General features: G+C 45.3%; 1 protein-coding gene across 13 annotated transcripts in view; it reads left to right on the forward strand.

Moving 5' to 3' along the window:
• The window catches only part of Myo3b (myosin IIIB), a 390070-nt gene that overhangs the window by 73930 nt on the left and 296437 nt on the right, over positions 1–19703 (forward strand). For 12 of the 13 annotated variants that reach the window (NM_177376.4, XM_017319039.1, XM_006499745.4 and 9 more), the window contains one exon: positions 13792–13937. In NM_177376.4, the coding sequence (NP_796350.2) occupies positions 13792–13937 (146 nt within the window). Of the gene's footprint in view, positions 1–13791; positions 13942–19703 lie in introns of those variants that run through there. The other variant, XM_030251801.1, reaches the window with a different exon arrangement.

The following is a 19703-nucleotide window of genomic DNA, read 5'->3' on the forward strand; positions in this document are numbered from 1 at the left end:
AGGAGGCAGTGGAAAGAGACAATAGATAGTTGTTCGTGTTTAATACTAAAAAAAAAAGTCTCACATATAGGCAAAAATCAGGAGACCACAGATATCATATGTGTGTGTGTATGTGAAAGTGTTCATGTATGCATTGTGCATGTGTGCATGTGTGTGTGCATATGTATGTGTGTGTTTAGAAATGACATCAGTTTTTATTGAGTTTTTATCTGTAGACTGTGCTGAAGTGACACCATATACTTAGCTGGTGTGTGCAGCTATTAAATATTAACATATCTCCATTCTCTTGAGTTTTCCTCAGCTATGGAGACACCATGCCTCTGCCTGGTACATCCCCAGTCTCTTAACCAACTACAGGGGCAAAGCCTTGGTGAGGAGGGAGAGAGCTTCAGGCCAGCACAGGCAGCTCTTCCTTCTATGGCCGCTGCCACACGCCAGCTAAGTGTTGAATTTCTGGGATATGGAGCTTGCTAAGCATGCGTCCAGCAGGAAGGAAGCCTTCACTCACTGGGACTGGCTCCCACACCCTGACTCTGATAGGTGCCTTTTTATTATGCACTTTTGTTCATTCTCAATGATGGAGATTATTTCCCATCTCACTACTAAGCAAAGTTAAGCTTGGAGATGCTGTGTCCCAGACTGCTTATCTACTAAGTGCTGAAGCCATTTGTGTTCCCAGGCAGTATGAGAGTGCAAACCCCATTTTATAGATGGAAATAATTCTCATGCTTGCTTGGTTTCAAGGGTGTTCATAAGGGATGCTGTGTGTGGGAGATGCGCTCCTGGTAAACAACATGTTTATCCTGCTCATCCAACAAGACACAAAAGTATGGCAGAAGGATGCTCTGAAATGGGAGTTTGAGAGGCATCATTTAAAAAAACTGCTACCTGCAATGTACAGCCTGACTTCATGTTGCAGTTTCAGCCACTGAGAAGCATCCCGTGTAGCCAGACCTGGTGTACTCAGCATCCCCCCCCCCCCCAGGCAGCTAACACCCTGTTTCTGTATTAGAAAACAGACTCCTGAATAAAATAAACATTTGCTTCTTTTCTGAAAAAAAAATTCCCCCCTTTTTACTTCCATCTGCTTGTTGTTGCAAACAAGAGCTAATCAGCAGAGTGGAGAAACAGATGTGCTGTGACGATGCTCTCTGCCCTGCCCAGGGTCCTTGACAGGAACGGTTGCCATAACAACCATCTTACACCAATGCAGAAATAGCGCAAGCTTTTTGCAACCACTCTTGACTTCATTAATTATGCCATTCCTAGCTAAATGATACGGCAATGCCATTTCCTTTGGCCTCGCCAGGAATAGAAATGAGAAATGAGATATTTTTTGTTGAAGGGTTGAAAAAGCCACAAAACATTACAGTTCTGTAAATTTTTTTTTTTTTTTGCCATTATTACCATTTATTTTCCCTAAGTTCCTGCTTGTGAGCTTGGTTCCCAAACAAGTGCTTCGTGCTGCACATGAGGCACTGAGTGCTTTTGATGAGCGTTATTTGATTTAGGATCCTGGGGACCCACCAAGGATGGCGTGGCTGTTTCTGCCCTAATGTTTCTTGCTGGTGAGATAAATACGTCACAGCCAGTAACCATTCTTTGTCCTTGGACAGTGAGGATTGGAGCTGAGATATGTAGCTCCAAACTCTTCAGCATCATCACATATATTTGTATGTATTCATGTGTGTGCACATGTGTGTGCACATGTGCGTGTGTGCCTGTGTGTGTGTGCATATGTATTTGCGTACATGTGGAAGTCAGAGCTTGAAGTTGTGTACATCAATTTGGATAGGCTGGCTGGCTGGTGGGATCCAAGGACGTACCTATTTCTACTCTCCTAGTTTTAAGGTTACAGACAAATGCTACCTTGCTAGCTTCATGTGCCGGGTGCTGAGATTTGAACTCAGGTTCTCATGCTTCCACAGCAAGTCCTTTATTATCGGAGCCACCCCAGTCCCTAAAGTCCTCCTCCTTAAGTCTACAGAAATTGTTGGGATTGGAGAGATGGGTTGTAATAAAAGCACTGGCTGCTCCTCCGGAGGACCAGGGTGCAATCCCCAGCACCCACACGGCAGCTCACAACTGTCCGTAACTCCTGTGACATCCCCATACAGACATACGTGTAGGCAGGCAAAACACCAATGCATATAAAAAGAAATAAGTCCTCAAAAAGAAAAAGAAATAGTTTAATTGTGAGCACTGCTGCTCTCAATAAAATGTTTATGTTTGGTTAATATTTTCATTAAGAAGTACCCGTCTTGATGTCAACCTAAAATGAGCAATAGAGACACCAACTTTCTAAAAGAATTCATCCATCAAGTCATGGTACTATAGTATAACTTATGAATGCAACAGTTATCCAAAGAGACGTCAGCTTGGGGGCACTTTAAAATAGTTTCATATCACCATCATTGTTGTTGTTGTTGTTGTTGCTGCTGCTGTGTGTAAGGGTGCATATGTCACAGTGCACACGTGGCTATCAGAGGACAGCTTTGAAGTCAGTTCTCTCATTCTCTGGGCTCCAGGGATTAAGCAAAGAAATCTGCAGCCGGGCCAGGGCTACAGCTGGACCAGGGCTAGAGCTGAGTTAGGGCTGGTTACATACATACACTGGTTTCAGGGGCTATCCCAGAGATGACATTAGTCCTTTAGCAGAGGCAATATGGGTGTGGCCAGTGTCCTTGGTTAGTGGCTACTTGTTAGTACATTGCTAGATTCATACAGCAAGTAGCAGAGATACCTCCCTGTGGTATCTACGAGGGCAATATGGTATCTGAAAGCCTGTTCTTTACGATACATGGCTCCAACTTACCAGGCTCAGATGTAAGAGGCTTTGGTTTGGTATTGATAATGCACTCTCTCTACAGTCTTGAAGAAAACGTAATATTTCAACGTATCACTAAACATTAAGAATTAACCCCAAAAGAAGATTCTGGAGAAACAAAGTACTTTAAGAGAATAAAAATTTTTGATTGATATGGCTTTAGTTTGGATAAAAAAGAGAACTGGGAGCTTTCTCATGTTACCACTGATGTCAGAAAAGTTGCTGAAGACTAGTGTGAGTGTTCATGTGTGTATGTGGGTGTGCTTGTGCATGTGCTTGTGCGTGTGTGTATGTACTCATGTGTGGAGGACAGACATAAGTCTTCTTTTATGGCTCTCCATCTTAGTTTTTTGCAACAGGTCTTTCACTGAACCTGGGTGACTGTTCCAGCTATTCCTGAAAGCATTAGGATCCGCCTGTGGCCAGCCCCCAGGGCTGTGATTACAGACGCTCCCCACTACACCCAACTCTTACTTGGGTGCCGGGGATTCAAACTCAGACCCTTCTACTTGAGCAACACTCTGGTCACTAATTCCTTAATTCTCAACCCAGAACTGACTAAATATTTTTGACCAGAAAAATGGGAGAAGAGAAAAAAAATGATATTACAGTTGTGTAACGTGGGGTTTTTATGGGACTCCTAACAGAGGGGAGGGGGCTTGTCGCTGACTCTTATTCCTGCTTTTGGGACCCTTGTCCTCCTACTGGTTTGCCTCATCCAGACTTAATAAGAGAGGAGGGGCCTAATCTTATTGCAACTTGATATGCCCACTTTGATTGATATCTCTAGGAGGTCTGCTCATTCCTGAAGGGAAATGGAGGAGGAGTGGATGTCGAGGGAGGGGGGACTGGGAGGAGAGGAGGGAGGGGAAACTGCAATCAGGATGCAATATATGAGGAATAAATTGATTTTTAAAAAGGTAGAATGAGGAGGGAAAAGAAACCACCTACAAAGATGAACTAGCAGTGGAGTGCTGGGGGCAGGGGTGGGGTGGGGCATGGGGGGTGTATCTGCCGCAGGAGTGACTTCAGAATGGTGTTGCCCTGTGAGGATTCAGGAAGAAGTCCATGAGGGGCTGGCTCTTGCCAGGCCCTGAGGGTGCTTGAGTTTGAGCTTCCTGTCTTCAGAATTGTACATTTCTGCCCTTTCTAAATTAAACGGCAACAAGTCGCACATGGTGGCGCACACCTTTCATCCCAGCACTCAGGAGGCAGAGGCAGGCGGATCTCTGAGTTCAAGATCAGCTTGGTCTACAGAGTGAGTTCTAGGACAACCAGGGCAACACAGAGCAACAATGTCTTGAAAAACTTAAACGAACAAGCATGCAAATAAACAACAGCAATGAACCCCTGTGTTCACACATGAGCAGAGATTTTATTTTGATTTAAGTTTTATTGCATCATGATGAGAAAATATACATACTTTCAATTTACCTGAATTTGCTAACATTTAAAAACATATTTTGAGTAAATAGATTTACATCACATTCTTCTTCCTTACATGCGTTTTTCTCAATATAAATTTTAAATAACTCCAAATATATTAACTGTATGATATTTTAAATAATATATCACTATTAGTTTTTAAATGAACTTAAATATAAAAAGTCTTTTTGTTTGTTTGTTTTGTTTTTAGTAGAGCTTAAAATCTTGGCTCTTACTGTAGTACAAACACAAAGTAAGAACAGTTTTTGGTTATTGGAGTTCATTGTAATAAGGCTGTACTTGAATGTCCCTCACATCACCAAAGGATTTTACCTCCATCATAGATAAGCTAAGAGTTGACAAGTCTGCTGCGCCAAGGAATGAATTGTAGGCACGATTTTTGGATACAGATTTCCCGCTTCAGTCAAAGCTATTTGACTTGAGTGATTGTCGTCATTCTCAGCCCTCAGGGTCCTCTCTGCTTTTATAGCCCATGGCTTTTATGATCCTTGGATACTGGGAGTAGAGCCTCACCAAAGTCTTGGTAAAGGAAAGTGACGTTGGTGGCTGTGTCACTTGAACTTCTTTGAAATCTTGGGAGGGTTGTGGTGGAGCGAGTGACCTCCTTGTGGAGCACCTGCCAAGCATGCACTAAGGCCCTGTCACCACACACTGTGCAAATATACACTCGAACACACATGCATACACATACACACACACACACCACATACACTCACATACATACAAACTCATACTCACTCACACACACATACACACACACTCACACACAGAGGTAGACACACATTCACACACATACACACTCATACATGCAAAGCGTGGCGTCCTTGAGGACCCCATCTGCCAGTACAATTACCACCAGAAATTAAGACTTTTGAGAGCCAGGAAACCCCAGAGAAAGGCTTCAAGACTTGTGGTTCTCTCCCAGTGGGCTCATCTTTGAGATTCCATTGCCTTTGCTGTTTCCTGGTTTCCCTGGCGTTTATTCCCTCCCTTCCTATTTGGGAAACAGAGCAGAAATCTCTCTGTCCTTCTTTTTGCTCTCAGAAGTGGCTTGGGTGGGTGAAATGACATTCCAAGGTTGATGGCTGGGGACAGACATAATGTCCCCTGGGTTTCAGGGTACGTTTGTTTCCCCCTCAGCTGGAGCTGGGTGGAGAAATTGAGTCATGTGTTAATGCGGAGGTGGGAAGCAGCCCTGCAGGCGGTGCTGAGCTGTCACCACCCTCCACGGTGGGTCTAAGTATAGGACCCCATCTGCAAGCTTCGGGTCCAGATGTGCAGGGAACATGAAAGTCTCTCCACTCGATAAGAAGAAAGTGTCAAAGCCACAGCTTCCAGTCAGCATCTGGGACTTTCCAAGCTCTCCTCCAACCCCTCTGTGGGGAGGTGGGGAGGCTCAAAGCATATGTACACTCCGCTCTGCCTCCCACCCCCAACGACATTTCTAGATGTTCTCAGGAGCAGAGGGCATATGCTGAGGGAATCAGTCATACAACTCTCCTGAGTGCAGGGTCCCAACTTCTAGGTGACTCTCTGTCCTGGGAGCCCGTGCTCCAGAGGTGAAAGGAAAATCATGCTAAAGCCACTCTGCCCTTGCTTCCTTTCTGAGTAGTCGCTGGGCTATCAGAGGAAAGCCACAGAAGGAGCCAGTCAGAGTTAGAAAGGAGTCCAGCAGAGCCTCTTGCTAGCTCTGGTTGCAAAAGCAGGCAGCGGGAGAGTGACTCAGGGTGTCCTCTAACCCTGGGGATTTCCATACCTTTTTCAGAAAGTCAAGCAGTCACTCTGTTAGGAAGGGTGACGTTTCCCAAGGTGTTGCAATGGATTGCCTATGATGCTAGTCGCCTGGGTGAGGACCCAAACCAGAGGCTGCTGCACTGGACCGGGGTATTCCCCGGTGGGACCATCCCGTTTCTCTGATTTGCTTTTCTTCTTGATTTCCAAATGCATCCTGGAACAGAAAGGCAAGCTTTTCCTTACCATCTTTCTGTTGTGGGCACATGCTTCAATCCCACCTGCCTGCTGTGTGACCTTGGGCAGGTTGCTTAACTGCTCTGAATCTGTTTCTTCTCTCAGGATAATGGTACCTACCTAACCTCTGGAGGAGGGCTTGTAACTGGGAGAGGAAAGGGAGAGTTGCTTTCACTTCCACTCAGAGAAAATGCAATGTCATTGGTGATGGTCCGGAAGTCTTCATACTATAAGAATCCCCAGAATGTACCTGACTTGGACGGTACTGTGAGTTTTGCACCCACACTGGGTTTGAACCAACTGTGTGGCTTTGGATAAGTCAGCTAACTATCTAATGTAGATCAGTTTCCTCTTCTGATGAGTTCCCAGGTCCTTCTGTGTCCATCCGAGTGGAGGTAGCTGCTGCGTCAGGGAGGGTAGGGAATGAATGCGCTAGGCCTCCAGGCTGACCAGGCTGCTGGTGTCCTAAGGAGGCAGGCACTGACTGACAGGCTGGTTCATCTTTCGTGGAGGAGGGTACGGGTGCCAACCATGATTCTGGGGAGGGGATTTGCCAGACAAGGCAGAAGTGAGACACACTCCCAGCGCCTTGGAGGATAGAGGTGCAAATGTCAGTTGTCTGCTAACCTCAAAGCTAAAATGAGTCCCCCTCCACCCTCCTCTCTCCCACCTTACCCGTGGGAAGTTGATGTTATTATATAAGCTTGCTGTGTGTATTTTAAACACAAACCTGGGTTGATTTCTTTAAAGGCTTTGGCTGAGTATTGCAAGTTTTGGAAAAGTCTAGTCGGATATATCACACTTAAATTATAGACTGTTCTGAAATTCATAAACAGTCTAAGTTATTTCTAGCAATTTCTCAATACATAAAATACAGACTCAGTCCCATTCTCGAGCTTTTGAAAGAATAACAAGGAAATCTAGTCTAGTTCATCTGGTTCACAGATTAAAACCCAACCAACCAACCAACCAACCAGCCAACCAACCAGACAAACAAAAAATCCCTAAAATCTCTACTACATCTGCTCTCTGAGTTATATTTCATTCTAGGGAGGAGACTCACTATCTCAGCAAGTAGCCATTAAGATGTTTGTTTGTTAAAATGATGAAAAATGCTTAGCGCTGGAATATTCACGGCTGCAATTTCTGATTACCGAGATGACGTTCTATTTTAAAAGGCTTTATGATCAATAACCTTTATCAACTGCGCTGCATGGACTTGTAAGGAAAATGAAGGACCCTATTTACCTTCGTGTCTCTCAGCCCATCTTATTTGCCAGGCTGCTGCCCGCACTTTGGGGCTCAAGGACAGCCAAGGAGGAACAGCTTTAGGTCTATTTGCCTTGCCTCTTATTTAGCCGAATTTAGCTCTTGAGATAACAGCATTTTGCCTGTGTACTGGATGAAAATTTAATCTCGACCTCTGGTTATAATTTTGGACCGCATGATTGATTCTAGCAAGGTGAGAAATCAGAATACGGAAAGCAAACCTAATTAAATCTTTAATGACATTCAGAAATATTAGTGAAGAAATAACATCCGAAGAAGACGTACTGTATTTCAGCTTTGGTAAGTTTTTAGGAGAGTAAAACATGGGATAAGGCTGTCTCCATGAAGGCATTATTGAAGAGATTTTTAGCCCAGCGGCTCTTGATGTGATTTGATAAGGGTTTAACCTCAATATCTTACTGGAGAAATCTAGATTCCTGGACTCCGGAGCTCCTGTGTGTACTGTTGTTTTTGCCTTTGGCCATCCAGTGTGGCCCAGGTGTTCTCTCCAGATAGTGGCACCTTGTGATAAGAAGGGCTCTTGTTCCCTTGGGCTCTGAGAGCCTAGGTTTTTCTAAAAGAAGCTCTGGCCTACCTCTTGGAGGCCTCTTCAGTGAGTCTCACTGTTTTGTCTGGACTGAAATGAAGCTGCAGCTATGGGGGCATTGCACAAGGCCAGGAGGGCCAGAGGAAGTGAGAGAGTTCTTCTGGCCCTGAGCTCACAGTAGAAATGGATACAGATAGATAGAAATTGGTACATTCCATTTTGATTACTCTCTTGGGAATCTTTATAATCACCTTTAACCTAGTGGTTCCTTGATGAAGCATCCTGGGAAATATTCTGCAAGAGGAAAAGACAGGCAAACGTTTTAATGTTTGTGTTCACAGGACAAAGGTCAAATGAAGAACTTTCTGCTTTTATTATAAAAAATAATCCATGCTTCCTATAGCCATTTAACAAACTGCAAGGGATGTCAAAAGAGCAAATAAGTACAAGCTATACAGCAGCAATGACCGACTTATTCACTGATAAGCTTTGGGTGCTAAAGAGAAGGTGGGATAATCACAATTTTCCTAGATGGGTCTTAGGAGGAGACCCTTGAGAAACGGGCGGCCCATTTTGTATGGAAAGAAAAGGAGAAGGAAGAGACTATGTTGTCAAAGTCTCCCACTGAGGGGTGCTAAAACCAAGATGGAACCTCTGGCTCTACATTTTCCTTGATTAGCCAGAGGCCCATATCTCCAGGACCCAAGAATGCCCACCCCACCTACCCCAACTCAACCCAAAGCTGGCAACAGAAAAGATCACAAACTCAACTGCCCACACCAAGAAAGACGAGGAGACGGCAAGGCTACATGAGTGTGGCATCAAGTCAAGAAAGCCTCCGTGTCCAGGAAGTTCCTGAAGGCAGAGGGAGGACACTCATCCACCACGGGCGTGGGAAGAGGTGACTAGAAGGTCTTAAAGACTCTGGACCTGGCACTGATTCCCATGAAGAAGACTAAAGAGAGCTGTCTCTGAAGTCTGAAATGCTAATCCTCTCTGTGACCTAAACCACTGTGAAGGCTCTTGCTTGTTCCCAGTCTTCCCTTGAAAGAAAAGTTTTGGAGGTCAAAGCGCTTACAACTGGCATCTGGAAAGCTCAAGGCCACCTCTGCATAGGATAGATCCTGGTACTGGGTACTAAAGCTGCCAGTGCATAGATACTGCTGGTAATCCTGGCCTTAGAATTTTCCCGCTTCCTAAAATAAGCAAGAGTACAGTCTTAAGCGCCACCAGAAGAGCCCTAAGTTTGCATTTCGAGGTAAGAACCTGGACACGCTCCATTAACCAGCATCCAAACAATTGCTCTTTAGCTGAAGTTCATCTTCCTTAACGGAGGTGTTAGCACAGCTACTGGTATCTTTTCCTTGACTCTAAGCCCTTCTACAAAATATCAGTTCTAAAAGCCCTTCAAGGTTCCAGCCATCATGGAAAGTGCCAGCCCCAGAATAACCTACATTGCATTCTAGCTAGTCTGCACAGGGATGTTAGACCCTCCTTTTCAAATACTATCCCAAGGTCACTTACTCAGAAATCATGAAGTTAAAGAACGTTAGGGTTGGAGGGGGTAGAAATGGTTCCTTTTCTCAATGCTATCATTTTATAAGCCAAGAGAGTTCCTGAGTTAGGAGTTCAATACCAGCCTGGGCTGTATAGTGAGGCTGGCACTAGAACAAAACAAAGCAGAAACAACCAAGAGCAGGTCACTGGAAAGATGGCTCAGTGGTTAAGGGTGATCGCTGCTCTTGAAGAGGACCTGGCTCTAGTTCCCAGCACCCACTTTGGGCCATTCACAACTGCCTATAACTCTTGTTCCGGGGCATCTGATGCCCCTTGATGGGTTTCACGGGCACTACACTCACATATACAAACCCACATCCAGAAATATGCACATAAATAAAAAAATAGTAGCAATAATAAACCAAGTTTTGGGGAACCTAACTCAGTAGGACTTCTAGAAGTTAAGTCAGCCTGGTTCAAGGCAGTGCCTTCCCTGCCAGCCACGGCTGCTCTCTCAGCTTAGCAGAGCTTCCTAACAAAAATCCAACCCGGAAGTCCTCTGTGAGGTCCCTTCTCCTGCAGCAAGGGAATCAAAGACCCAACAGTCCCAGAATGCTTTACTTGAAGACAAGGAGAAAGCAAGCTAAGCATGGTGCGTATTCTCCTCTTCACAGCGATGGTTTCGTGTTAGATTTATAGATGAAGATGCATTGGCCTTCACGTGGGAGGCATCCTTAGAGTGTTTCTAAAATCCATCAGAGTTCTGCCACAAGAAGGGCTGTTTCCCTTGTCGAGTAAACAGCTGTAAAGAAGGTAACAGCCTCCTCCCTTCTCTCAGGCTTGTTTCTGAAGACCATTCCCTCTACAGGGCCCAGTACCTTGTCTGGCTCATGGCTACAAAGTAACAATTTGTGAATTATTTTAACAATCTACTTTCCCACAAACTTCCTTAGAAGAGTTTCTTTGGTGTCTGATGAGCTGAGTTCTGGGAGAAGAATTGGCTGAGAGGTGTATTTCTCTTTATGAAGTCTGCATCTGTCTGGAAAGACAAGCTGAAACTAGTTTTGAATATTTTATGACAGTGCTGGAGAAGTTGTCAGCCCGTCTCCAGTTCCATACTTGGCTGTGTTCTTGGGTTGGCTTTTGTTCCATCTGAGAGGCTGACACTGGAGTGTCTTTCTGGACACTGTAGACTGCTAGTGCAAGACACTTCCTGCCACCTTCCTCAGTAACCTTTGTCTAGTGTCCAGAGATTTTGGAGCCCACATCCCTTATCAGACACACTAGTGCACACTGTCTGGGGACATTGATGATGGCTGTAGCTTGCTATTTAACCATTAGAGGCCCGTTTTATATTACTTGGTTCCAGACCCTGCTTGGGGAAGGGTAGAGTCTCTCTCCCTCTCCCTCTCCCTCTCCCTCTCCCTCTCCCTCTCCCTCTCCCTCTCCCTCTCCCTCTCCCTCTCCCTCTCCCTCTCCCTCTCCCTCTCCCTCTCCCTCTCCCTCTCCCTCTCCCTCTCTCTCTCTCTCTCTCTCTCTCTCTCTCTCTCTCTCACACACACACACACACACACACACACACACACGGCCCATCACAGTGCCATTAGTAAACTGCCAAACTGTCTTCTGATTAATAGGTCTAATATTATGTTTGTCCTGCACTTTCAAAAATGTTCCCGGGAGGTGTTGAGGAGCCTTCTCTGGAGCTCCTTGTAAATGCTGCAGGCTGTTGCGTGATTGGGGTGAGGAAACTGAGGTCCTTAGAGGCACTGAAGTAGCTTTTGTTTCCAGATTCTGAGTGACCTGAACTTTATTTTGAAAACAATGCATTGAACTCATGACAGAATAGTCTTCGAGAAGACGCTCTGTTCTGATGGAGGGGTGGCAGCTAGACACATGGTGTAGGTCCATAGGAGAACATTCTCTAGTTCAGAGACCAGGGGGGGTGAGGGAGAGAGAGAAAGAGAAAGAGAGAGAGAGAGAGAGAGAGAGAGAGAGAGAGAGAGAGAGAGAGGAAGAAGGAGGAGGAGGAGAAGGAAGAGGAGGAGGAAGAGGAGGAAGAGGAGGAGGAGGAGGAGGAAGATGAGGAAGAAGAAGAAGAAGAAGAAGAAGAAGAAGAAGAAGAAGAAGAAGAAGAAGAAGAAGAAGAAGAAGAAGAAGAAGCAGCAACAGTAAGAGCCATAGCTGAGGTTGAGGATAGAAGGCTCAGGACATTTTCACATGACCTGGTGTGGAAGAGAGCTGATACACTACCTTTCTCTCACTGCTTTAATAATATCAAGATCCAGGGGCCCAAAGCAACATACATTTTTTTTTCTGAAAGATGTTTCTCTGTGTAGCCCTGGCTGACATGGAACTCTCTCTGTAGACCAATCTGACAGCAGACTCAGAGATTCGCCTACCTCTGCCTCCTAAGTGCTGGGATTAAAGGCGTGCATCACCAGCCACCATCACTTAGCACAACATAATTCTTTATTTTGCTGATTTACTTTGTACTAAATATCTCAGGCAGGGCAATCTAGAGGGAACAAAATAGTATTCCTTCACAGCCATAAGGTCTGGGAATGTGAAGGCTCTGGGGTTCCGTGAGGGCCTCCGACTCTCCTCGTACGGTGGGAGGCTAGAGAGCCATTCTCATACACTTGTCTTGACATGAATCCATTCAGGAGGGCCAAGCCTCCGGACTGGACATCTTCCCGAAGGTCACATCTCCTATCACTGTTGCATTATAGGGATCACATTTCTCATACATGAACTGGGGGATGGGGTGGGGGGGGGGCACATACAGGCCAGAGTACTCTTCTTATAATTATAATTATCTACCTCAGATGTCCAGTAGGGAGCCTTGGAGGCCTTAGGGGTTAAAATCACTATCTCCCATTGGATACTTCCCTGACCCCTGAGATTTGAATGCTTCAGCTTTGACTCTTGAACCTGCTTTTTCTCTCTCCTTTCCATGTGGGTTAACCCCAGTTCTCCGGTACATGCCCAGGTCAAACACTTCAGAGTTATCCACAGATCTTTTTTCTTAAAAGCCCACTCTGAATTCCAGTTGGTTCAACCTTCAGAATTACATTCAGGATCTGGTTATAACTGGTTGGTACAGTAGCACTGTAACTGGCTGTGTGTCCCCCTCTCTTGGCTCTGCCCTCAGCATGCAGCCAGGGGAGCAACTAGAATAGAAGCCTGACTTGTCTCTTGTCAGCTTACCACAAGTAGTTGTCTCACCCAGAGTAAAAGCCAAAGCCAACATGAGAGCCTGAGGGGAGCAGCCTGCCCACCCCACACTCACCAACGTGGTGCTCAGCTGTCACAGTCAGCATCCGGCCTGCTCTGGGAGGCAGAATCAAGGGCAAGGGGAGCCCTGGGTCCCTCTTCACCCTCTGCTTGCACCTCTTTCCCAGTCCTGCATGACAGTCAGGAGTCTGCTTCCCCCTGTGAGACTTAGAACATTGATAAAACAGAATCCTCCAAGAATTCCTGTTCTTCACCCACTAGCAAGCCTGCAGCCATTTCTAATCTCCCTGCTCTCTACCCAGTTAGGCCAGAAAATGCAGTGGCACCCACAAACTGTTGTTGAGGTTGTTTGATGTTGGGGAGGGCTCTGACGTTGTTGGTAAGAGGGAAACTGTAGGATGGGGTGGCTCCTGCTTTTCATAACCGTAGGGTCTTCCAACATCAGTCTGCTCGGTGGGTTGCACTCCCGAGGACTCTGTGTCAGCCACTCTTAAGAGCAACTGTTTTTGGGGGTTTAAATTTAACAGCAGGCTGGGAGGTACCGTTCGAATACCAAGTTTTTTCTTTAAAGGGGAACGAAAAGCAGGCACTTTGAAGACAGAGTGGCCCCTCTCCCATACACTACCTCATGATGTGCTTTGTACTGAGATGGTTCAACACATGGTTTCTGAGTGGAGCTAACACATTTTAAAAAGGAAGCGAATCCATCTGTAATCCTAGCAGGCGTGACGGTCACATGAGAACGGAAGAAATGAACATGCAAAGGCACGTCTTGTGAATTTGAGACCAGCCTCAGCAACATCGTCAGACCCCAGCTCAAAAGGAAAGGAGAAGGACCTAAGTTAGTAAACATATCAGATGATGAATCGGTTATGCACAGCCTACAAACATCTCATTGCTCCCATTCATCATTAGCACGGTCAATGGAATAACAAAAAGGGTTTCCAGGCATCTGGGGTGACAGTGGCCTGATGTGTTGTGTCTTGTTTTTGTCTGATAGGTCATTGCTTGCGAGCAGCAGTATGACTCGTCCTATGACGCTCGTTGTGACGTCTGGTCCTTGGGCATCACAGCCATTGAGCTGGGAGATGGAGACCCTCCCCTCTTTGAAATGCATCCTGTGAAAATGCTCTTTAAGATACCAAGGTAGGACACCAGGTGGCGCTCTTGACTCATCGGTGCTCCGTGAAACCGGTTTTGGAGGGAAGCTAGTTGGTATGCAAGTTCTCTCCGCATTTGAGAAAGCTCGATTGTGTAATATGTTTCCCTTTCAAAAAGATGAGGGAAAAAATTTAGAGTGGGGGTGGGGGCGTGAGGAGATACTAATCGCTACAAGATAAGTTCCCTGAGAAATGGCGAGAGCATGGGACAATTGCCAATTCACAGCACTACAATTTTTCTGAAATGTTCTTTTTTTTTTTTTTTTTTTTTGTGCTTTACACGAGAGAAACACAGATGTGATTTAGGACTTAACAACTGGTCTAAAGGCCGACGCTTTCTTTTTAAGTGTACTTAATGTAGCATTGGGGGAGCTTGAGGGGGCTCCCCAAAATACATATACATATGGTCATATCCACTCAGATCAGCAGTGACGTCTATCTGAAAGATGTCTCATTACCCATACATCCTTATTCCTCACCCCTCAGTGGGAAAGCCCCTTCAGAGGAGTCTCAGAAGTGATTTAGATGAGGTGTGCTGCCTACTCTGTGTGCTCTCAGGGTCTGCACGTGCAGGGTGGTTCTTTGCCAGCAGCTGAGCTGATATACGTTAGGAGGGTCAAATGGTGGGGAGCCCAGCTCAGCCTGGGTGCAGATTGATAGATAATTTGTATTTTCCAAACCGGCTCTTTCAAAGGAACACTCTGGGCCGTTGAATCGATGTCACAATACACGTGTTGACCTTCCCTTATCCGCACAAAAGCGCAGCTATCTGCAGCCTTTACACAGTTCTGGAAATTGCATTTGCATTTCTGATTAGGCCTATTTATATGCAGATGGGGCTCTCAAGCGTTGATCATCGTAATATTATCATTTTAGACCTAATCCAGATGTGAGCAAACCAACAACCAACATTCCGAAAACAGCCTCGCTTAAGCCGGGCTGGTTTTTCTGCTTTTTCCAAAACATAAAAACAAGTGCTCATGGTAGCAGCTGAAGCTTCCGGCTTCTTAATTAACAGTCTGGTGAGCAGTCGAAGGGACCTACGGATGCAGGAGCCGGCAGCAGAGAGAGCGAGCGAGCGGTGACATGTGCAGAGATGAGGAACCAGGCTGCAAGGATTCTCTGTGTGGTTCCTTGTGTTACAAGTGCTTGCTTGCTATGGCAACATAGTTTCCCAAATAGCAGAGAGTTTTACGAGATGTATACACTTTCAATAAGAGATTTCTTTGGGTATATTTATTCTTTCCCTTTTTAAAAGTGTGCGTTCATAGGCAGATGAAATGCTTTGAAAAAAAAAATCGCCTACGCTGATAAATTCCAGGAGGCTAAAGAGGTGTGTGCGTGCATGTGCGTGTGCGTGCGTGCGTGCGTGTGTGTGTGTGTGTGTGTGTTTGTGTGTGTGCGTGCACATGAGTGTATACCCATTGAGTCAATAGACCCTTCATCTCCAGTGATGAGCTAACTTCTGTGTCCACAGCCTCTGCTCTCTGATCATCTCTATTCTAGCACTCCACTCCCGTCTTGTATCTTGGGAGAAGTCTTTAGATCTAGATGAAGATAACTAACCCCCTTTCCCTACCTCGATGCAGAATGGCTCACAGAACAAGGGAACTGGAAGACATCCATCTTTATCCCAGCTATGCTGAGACTGTCACTCTTTCCTAGACTTCCTGCCTTTCTTTATTTTTTTTTTCCTGTTCGGATGCTGGATCAGATATCAGAATAATAGTTTGGCAGATTCTCTGTGCGATTATTTGGACTCAACATTTGCCATTGTCACAACTCTAATGGGCTGGCTTGCCATTCTTGGGCAGGAAGAAGAAAAACAAATGACGACATGCAGCCTCTGTACTAAGACGGTAGCTGCTCTCTTCCTAAGCCCTGGGAGAACTCTGTGGGTTTATATCAGTAAGTTAGTTCTTTAAGAATTATCCTATCGGGATCACTCAGTTCTCTTTGAAGGGTTACGGGTTGACTAGAGCTGTGTGACCATGCATGCCTATTCTCAGTGCTAAAAATGTATCATTTCCTCAGAAAAAAGCTCTTAAATGGAAAGTGATGAAGTTAAACACTTACATTTTTAAAAGCCTTATATTGCATTGATTTGTTTGTTTATGTATTGAGAAGGCATGGGAGGGTGTGTGTGTGTGTGTGTGTGTGTGTGTGTGTGTGAAGACATCAAAGGACTAGTTTCATCATTCTGGTTGTGGGGGTTGAGTTCAGGCTGTTAGGTTTGGCATCTTTACCCACTGAGTTAGTACACCAGCTCTCATTTACATATTTTAAAAATCCAGTTGAATATTGACTTTTATATTTCATAAGGGTGGGCCCCTCCCCTTGCCCTGCCCTCCCTTCCCCTTCCCTGCAAATAACATTAATGACAAAAATTCTTGATTCTGCTTGACTTCAGTTTCCTTTTCTTTTTCTATTTGGATGTACTTCCAATGCACTGGAATTTTCTTCCATTAAACAATGAGGTCCATTTTTTGGTCCCCTGGGATCTGAAAAACTGGAGGCTTCCTTCCCTGAATTTCCCTACTGGCCTCCCCCCTTGCAGTTATTTTATTCTTGGAAATAAATTGAGTAAGTGACTAAGTGGGGGAAGAGAGGCAAGGCTTGACTGAGTCATGGAAGGAGTGACTTTCAGAAGTTACAAAGAATGACCTTGTGGCTGCTGGAGGTGAAAGCCTCAGATGTCAGTTCAGGCAGTAATTACATGGGCTCCCTGGGCACTGTCAGAGCCATGGAGCAGGACCTGTCTGGCTATGGTTGATCTGCTTGCAAGCAGGTCTCCTCTCTGCTTCCTCCCACCTTCTTCTGTCTCCTGACCTTCACATTGCAAGATGACAAACAGCAATTGTGACCTGCCTTTGAAATACTGCGTGACTCACACTTCTTCCTACGCTGCAAACACACAAATTATCTGCTGATTGGCACGGCATTCACTGTTTTCTGAACCTGTCAGCGTGTCATCTTGTCTAATGCCTTTGCTCCAAAAAAAAAAAGTCACCCCTGACTGCCGATGCTTCTGCTGCCTCCCCACCCACCCCCCAGAGTTAGAAGAGGGAGAGGGAAGTTGTTTCTCTGAGCATCTGTAGATTTCATGCTTACATGTTGTTTTTTTTTTCAGACGCCATTTAAAATCCCAAAGGCTTGGAAGGATCATATATGTATGTTTGTGATGTGTATACATATATATGATATATCTCATATATATTTCACTTTAGAGGAGATCTGTTTCACAGTTATAATTTCACAGATCAGTAGGGTTAGGAAAAATGTACAATTATTTTGGTCTCTAGGTAATCTAGGTATCTTTCTATAGCTCAGAGTCTTTAGCTAATGACTCCCTTTGTCCAATGTAGACAGGTTCAGAAAGGTGATAGGGACCTTTGTGGGGTACAGTGTGGGTTTACTACACAAGCATTGAGAACAACACTGTGCATGTATTTACTTGGGCCCAATGAAGGATGGCTCTGATCAGTGTCTCATGACCAACTTCATGCTTTCCACATTACTCTCTGTAGAAAAAAAGCAAAAGAAACCCCCACCCCCAAGATTCCCAGTAGAAACTTGCCTGATCATTCCAGTCTCCAGAGCTGGTGACTGCCTTCCCCAGAGAGCTTTCCCTGCAGTGAACAGTCTCAGGAGAGGAGAACTTGTGACCATCTCTGCTTCATGTGTCCATCACTAAATCCAGGTGTTCCAGAATCACCCGCTCCCAATCGAGTGAGTTTTTCAGGGTTGTCACAGCAGAGAACCAGAGATTCAATGAGTTTGAACAATCAACACTTATCCTCTTATGGTCCTGCTGGACTGAAGTCCAAGGGCACAATCCACACAGAGCTTAGGAGACTCCTTCCAGAGTCTCCTCAGAAGTTGTTCTGGAGGTTTTTGGAGGAGCCTTGCCTCCAGTCTTCTGTCCTTCGTATCCCTCTGCCCTATGTCTTCTTCTCTATTTCTTCCAGGGACATGAGAATCTCAATCCCGACTCACACACCTCCAGAGCAACAGCCATGTATCGGTTGTCATATCTGCATAGATCCTGATTGCAAATGAGGTCACATCTCAAGCCACAGTTCAACCCAATACCTTAACTAGCTTTCCTGGTCACCAGATTCTCTGTGGAACTAATTTAGAGACAAAACTCCCAAACCTCTGGCTCACGAGTGATGAGAAAGGAATATGAGCAAGGAATGACGCTAAACTTGCAAATGGGACCTTGCAAGTGTGACTAACTGTGTGACAGGCACAGTATTCTGTGTTTCACCAATATGTATGTGAGCCCCACAGTGACCCTGGAAGACCATTGATATCCCCAGTCCTTTTCTGAGTTAGGTGACTGAAAGCCCACAGAGGTTTTGCAGCCAGTCTCTGGTCTGCACATAGGAAGAAAAATGATGTGCATACAGAAGCCGGTCTCTAAAACCCACATATTTTGCAGGCATGCTGAAATGGTAAATCCTTCTAGATTTTATGCCAAGCAGTGACAGTCCCGGAGGGCACAGGACACAGGTTCAGCCTGTTAGAAGCTTACAGTTTAGCATGCTGCCCCGACTCACTATTTTAAGTGATGTTAGCAACCTAAAAGTCAGAAATTACATTAGCACCAGTGATTGTGTCCATCAAGGAATTGAGGACTACACAGAGGTTATCATAGGTGAGTGCAGGGCATTGCTAAGGATGGATCAATTTCTGACCCCCAATCCAGAAACCCATCTCCTCCTCAAAATCCCCTTCAAACCACAGCTTTTTACTCCTAATTTAGAACACCTAAGTGCTTGAACGGAAGATTTGTGGAGCATGTTACATAAGCACAGTGAGATGCTTCAGAATAGCATTCTTTGTATCCAGAAGTTTCTGTTCACAGAGCACTCTTTGCAAAATGGTATCTAACAGGCCAGGGCTATTTCTGGACTAACCAGCATCTTCAGTCTTGCCACCCCCCTTTTCTAGTTTTCCCTGTTATTTCTTCAGGGAGAAAGCTTGCTCTGGGGTCTGGGGAAAATCAAATCCTGTTTTTGGCATCCTGAGTGGGAATGCATTTTCTCATGAAAACAGTGTTTTTAAGCATCTCTTTAGGAAGAAGCCGTATAATGTATCCATTGCTTTGTACTTTGGGTGTGCTATTCGAATTTTGTGGCTAAATAAAGTCCTAGAGCCTGGGCTGAGGACTCGGTCTCCATTAGAACATTGTGCTTGTGTGTGGGGGGGGGGGAATATTTTCCAAGCTCTAAGCTAAGGTTACGAAAACACTTTGGAGCCCAGTCCACTGGGGACTTAGGAATGTCCACACCTCTGCATTAGGATACCTCTACTTTTGCTCTTGCAAACTGAGTTGGGTGAGATGCAAAAGCAAACAAGGCCTGGGTTGCTTTTGAGGAAAGCCTGTTTCTTCTGTCCCCAACTCAATCACCAATAAAAGTGAGACATGCAGAGTTAGGGGTAGAAAAAAGTAAAGGGAATTCAGACGTCAAGAATCCAGGGTCTGGACCCTCTTAGATTGCCTGAACACTGAGGGAGGTGGGGTTCACCTTCGAATCATTTGTGTGACTGAAAGTTCTCCTTAGGGCCTAAAAGACAGTCCTAGGGTTGGCTTTTCATCTTGCTTGGCCATATGTTTTAAAAGATACAGAGTCCATTAGATTTTGGCTTTCTAAACCAAAAACCTCCCCATATCACTATAATATGGGAAGAAGTCCTTGCCAGCAGCACAACTGCAAGAGGGGGCAGAGGAGGGGGTCTTTCTCCA

Source organism: Mus musculus, chromosome 2 (assembly GCF_000001635.26).
Source record: "Mus musculus strain C57BL/6J chromosome 2, GRCm38.p6 C57BL/6J".
Taxonomy (NCBI): domain Eukaryota; kingdom Metazoa; phylum Chordata; class Mammalia; order Rodentia; family Muridae; genus Mus; species Mus musculus.